The sequence below is a fragment of the Rhincodon typus genome, chromosome 42, assembly GCF_021869965.1.
Source record: "Rhincodon typus isolate 14 chromosome 42, sRhiTyp1.1, whole genome shotgun sequence".
Taxonomy (NCBI): Eukaryota; Metazoa; Chordata; class Chondrichthyes; order Orectolobiformes; family Rhincodontidae; genus Rhincodon; species Rhincodon typus.
The window spans coordinates 1,711,704-1,717,054 of record NC_063373.1 but is presented as its reverse complement, the minus strand read 5'-3'; the positions used below and the strand labels follow the sequence as shown (position 1 = coordinate 1,717,054).

At 38.9% G+C, this 5,351-nt stretch overlaps 1 protein-coding gene across 1 annotated transcript; it reads left to right on the top strand.

The window, feature by feature from the left end:
• The first annotated feature begins 2,932 nt into the window (after positions 1–2,932).
• Positions 2,933–5,112, top strand: LOC125487468 (probable G-protein coupled receptor 142). Its single transcript, XM_048619061.1, has 2 exons — positions 2,933–3,002; positions 4,211–5,112. Exons 1-2 carry the CDS (start codon positions 2,933–2,935, stop codon positions 5,110–5,112), a joined length of 972 nt encoding a protein of 323 aa, XP_048475018.1.
• Positions 5,113–5,351: the final 239 nt, after the last annotated feature.

Below are 5,351 nucleotides of genomic sequence, written 5' to 3'. Positions count from 1 at the left end.
ACACCATGAACCTAAGTCAAAAACAGCAACAGCTCCAGTTGAACCGATCTGAATATCAGATTGGCTCCAGGGATTGAATTGTATATTTAAAGATCAAATCCTTTATTTTATAAACCGTTGTAATGAATTAAACAAAAGTGTTGACTGTTCTGGGTGATGAGAGTGCCTCGATGTCTAATTTGAATTGGACAATTGATCCCGGTGGCTGGAAGCATTGGTCAAGTTTACTTGCATCGACTGCAGACAGAAACGGCGCCTCAGGAGAGCAGTATTCAGATCCCCTTACTAAATACTACCATTGCAAAAGGTTGGATTCTCCTTTACAAAAGAAAAATGATGAAGAAAACCTTGACTGGATATCACAACGCAGAAGCTCAGGCTTTTGTAAGTGGAGCATCCATTTCCTATTAACGAAAACTCAACATCTCACTAATGGACAACGCTAACCACGACATTTTAAATATCATTACAGTTCATTTGTTGAAGACTTAAAAGTACTTTAGCCCTAGATTAACTATTGCAATTTCTCGAATTGTCGATGTGAGTAGTGGGTTGCGCTATCTTCCCGATCTACAGCTTATTATTGAGGTGAAGGGACTCATGTATATTTTATTTTCCGATTTTGAGTTACTACAAAGTTATTTTGAAATATGCATATGTACAGTCAAAAAGATGCTCGGGATTTGGGGAGATTGCATAGACACATAATTCAGAGTATGTGGTGTTTTCATGCAGCTGCTGCCCTTGTACATCGAGGTACAGCAGAGATTGCATGTTTAGAATGTTCTGTCGAATAAGGCTTGTTGAGGAGTTGCAATATATCTTGCAGATGATATACAACACTACCACCACGCGGTATTAGTGGCGACAGAATCAAGTGTTGGATGACGTGCCTGTTAGAAATTATTTATTTTACGGGCGACCCATTCATTGACTGAGACAATAAAAATAACCCATGCACCTAATTAACTCCATTACATTAACGCCATTAAAATGGGAAGAATAGAGCAATTTTCTTCAAAAGCACGTTCCACACTCACGACCTAAATGACACCGAAATGCATAGGGTCCAAGAGAGTCCATCACAATCGCTTTTCCTTCAAACTTGTTGGCATTCCTACTTGTAAATATATTCCAAGTCTTCCATCAGCCGCGGGTGCCAACTTTAGCAATCACTTAGCTGAAAGCTCTATGGATATAATTTAGCACTGGTACTCGAGTGAAGAAGGATGAGCACCACCAAGTCATTGGTTGGAATCGGAAAGGTGTGATGGCCTTGCATTGCCAATGTTTTCAACATCAACATCATAAAAAACAGAATGAAGCTTTGTAAGAAGCAGTGGGGGAGAAGAAAGACAATCACAAGCTTTATACTTTCTTGCTTTTATTTTTCAATTTAGTCATGTTGTATACTTGCATTTGCGTGAATCTTCATTTTCATTAATTCTCTATTTTTTCTTTCCCCTTTTCCCCACTTCCTCTCGTAGACTCTTATTCATCAATTGTCTCTCCACTTTCGCAAAGTGAAACGGTTTTAACAGATATTTTGCACATAGTTTATTTACCTTTTGGAGCAAGAACGATGATGCATTGAGGGAGGCGTGTGGGCAGATTTGAGACTCAAAACCTTTCGTTAAAATTATTTTTTTTGTGAGCACATGAACGCTTACTGTAATGAGGACAAAGACCGTCAGAAGTGGATACTCCACATAAATGGGAAAAATGACGTCAAGACACATTACGGAATCAGGAAATTACAATAAAAATGACATTGACACGGAGGAACACAGAGGTAGAAGTGGTAACCATCAATAGAATTAGGAAGAAGACAAATGACCAATTCAAATATAAAAACAAAAACGGTTAGAAGCCAAGCGCCGACATATAGGATCAAAATAGGTGGATGTTTGATGAGTGTTGTGAGCACAATGGGTCGACAAGCTTCTTTATGTTCTGAGAAAAGAAATGTTCTCTGACTCTTTCTCTCTGACTCAGATTGCATCGATAGTAACATCAACACAACAGCCCAGGATACGACGTCAAAGAATATCAAATTGAAACAAGAATAAATATTCAGACCTCCTCCATTAAGAAAATCATTTTGGAAAAGTGTTTAACAGAATATTAAGAAATAGAAGCATGGCATTTAATCACTCAGTCTTTCCCCAGGATGAAACCTGCAAACACACCTCTTTTTTGCTATCTCCCATTCAAAGATAACTTATCACAGATTTGAAGCACAGCATGCAAATTTAGAGAAAGAAATGATTCCATTTTAGATATGCTCTGCACAGAAATGAATTACTGTGTTGGCACTTGCAGCAAAACATAAGCTTCTATTTCTTTTTGATTTTGCTGTAATTATAATGAACTCTACCTGTTTTCTTCATTATGGCGTTGGTTTCTACCTCTGCTAATATTTCATGGGACTATGGTTTTCCTCAAGCATTAAGCGTGAATGGAATCGAAAATATATTTTATCACCTAGAGAGAGGTCAGCCTGTGCAATTCTGCGCCACAGAGAACGATTGAAGGTAAAATATCGAATATTTTCCAAGGATCAGAAACTCTGAGGTGGACCTCTAACATTTGGAGGCCTTTTCCTGAATTTGTAGTTCAGCACGACAAATGAAAGTTTTGCAATTGCCATTTGGCCTAGAGTTTGTATGTAATTGTTTCCTCCTCAGTTAAAACAAATCAATAACAATTGAACATCTTACCAATAAGGTAAATACAATAACTAAGCTAATACGCAAATCAGATTAGGCAAAGTGAGCGAAATAATCATTCACCGAACTGTAACTGATCTTTTTTCATGTAACGTAATTGTCCCTTCGGGGAGTCTGAGTTAGAATAAATAAGGGACATATCGAACGTGGCTCAGACATAAAGCCTCCATCCTCTGGCATTCCTTCATTCTCTAAAAATAAGGATGCATGGTCCAGCAAACGGAATCTTCTTTGCCATTGTCTATCACTTTCTTGCTGTTATTGGCGCGCCTGGTAATTAATGGATTCCAACAAAATCATTTTTTTCTTTTATTCTACATAAATATTTGTTCTTCTCTTTCATATTATTTATAATATTTAGTGTTATCTGAGAATAACAGACTTCACAATATTAGATTGTGTTATGGTACGTTACAGTATTATTTGCATAACCTTGAAGTGCACTTCTACAAAGCTGATATTGTTTAGTTTAATAAAATGCTTGGATATTAGATCATTCAATTTCTAACATGAGCTTCTGTCATAATACAGTAAGGTGTAATCTAATGTATTTAATGTGACATGAAATAGTAACGTTGTTATGTTTCATGATAATTCAGCACCATTGACCTTATATCAAGAATGAGTAAAGAGATGCTGGAAGAAACAAGTGTTTTTGAAAGATTTAAAGTTAATTCTTATTTTGTCTTCACCTGGTGGGTTTTGTATATTCGACTTTCAAGGTGGTATCATATGTTCATATCCTCAGCGGATGTAGTGGTTTCTGATAAAACGGAACAACGGTTGCTTCTCTGTAATTTTCACTTGATATGGTGATGTTACAATTGTACTGCAAGCCACTGAAGCTAGTAAAGTGGGCGTGCTTCACAGGAGTTTTAACAAAAAAATTTGAGACTGGGAAAGGAAGCGGGAAGACCTATAGAAGGGACAAGAGACAGAATCACTGAGGGATTGATTTTCACTGACGAGAACTTCGACAGTAAATGAGCAACAACCAATAATGCCACAGATTAACTTCAGAGAGGCACAAAAGACCAGCATTGGAGAGAATCTGGACAGACTTGGTGGTCTCAGATGATCGCATGATTCAACAGATACGAGAGTGTAGAGACTGTGATAGGATTTCAAAATTAGGAGATGAAATTGCTAAAACCATTATGTCTCCAGACGGAAAGACAGTGTAGGTTAGTGAGGGTATGTGAATAAATTGGATTAGACTGATTAAAACCGTGGACAGCAAATCCTTAGGATGAGTTTAAATTGTATTCTCAGTTGTCGGAGTCATCTCAGTGGCCAGCGAGTGGCCTGTATGAACATATGTTTCATTCAGTGGTGAATGTCGAACCATAAACAGTCAGTTTTGAAAAAGGCCATTTTTGAACATGGAAAATCAAAGGAGTGTACTCTTTCAGTTCCAGAATCCTGAAACAAATAATTTCATCCTGTTCAGTGTCATATTTCACTCTCTTCATCTCTCACAGCAAACTTGTTGGCGATTGTTATCCTAGCTCGAGGACGATGTGGACTTTCTCGATGCATCACTTACTATCTGAAGGCAATAGCGGTGGCAGATTTCTTTGTCATCGTTACCGGATGCATCTTAAACAGAATTGGACGCATCTATTTTAGCTACAGTGTCCTGTCTACCACCCCCGGCTGCAGCATCAATGCTGTGATGGTCTATGCAGCTCGGGATGGTTCTGTATGGTTGACAGTGGCCTTCACAATTGATCGTTCTATGTCTTTCTGCTGCCAGAGAGTGAAGTCCATTTACTGCACTGAGAAAACTGCATCACTAGTCATCGGAATCATTTGTATTTTTATCTGCATCAAGAACATTCCGTACTACTTTATATACGACCCCTTATACATTCTGGATGGGGTGCCCTGGTTCTGTAACATCAAGCCCAACTTCCATACTGCGTCTGCCTGGCAATCTTACCATTGGCTCGACCGTATCTTAACCCCTTTTCTCCCTTTCCTCCTCATTCTGCTTCTCAACGTCCTAACTATGAGGCACATTCTTGCAGCGAGCAGAGCACGAAAGAGGCTCCGGGGCCCTGCAAATCGTGAGGACTTGCAGATGGCCAACCGTAAGAGGTCAATTGTCCTGCTCTTTGCCATCACGCTCAGCTTCCTCCTCCTTTGGGCCACCTATATTGCACGTTTCCTTTACAGATTGATTGCACGCGATGAGTACGTCAGCAGCCTGAACTTTAGAGCCTCTCAGTACATCCTTCAAGAAACTACAAACCTGTTCATGTTACTTAGTTCCTGCAACAACATCTTCATCTATGTGGTGTCACAGAAAATGTTCAGAAAGGAACTGAAGGAGCTATTGACGTGTCCCTTCCAAATATTCACCGCCTGCATAAAACGATAGGGAGAGCAAAACAGAAAACTGTCCTACCAGTATTTCCCGTGCAGCTGTGTGTGAAACACTGCCTGTTCTGAAATGAAAAAAAAAACTTCTTTCTGTCTCTCTGGGCCGATACGTATCACTTATATCATATCATAACAACCAAATTACTGTTTATTTGCTCAGCTGTTTGTTTTTTTTTGGAACCTAGCGCTACACGTTTTCTGCTACTCTTTGACAATACGACTGCAAAATACATAACT

Coding starts and splice junctions, on each gene's coding strand:
- LOC125487468 (XM_048619061.1), top strand. CDS start 2,933: ATGCATGGTCCAGCAAACGGAATCTTCTTTGCCATTGTCTATCACTTT. Junction 3,003..4,210: donor TGCTGTTATTGGCGCGCCTG/GTAATTAATGGA, acceptor CATCTCTCACAG/CAAACTTGTTGGCGATTGTT.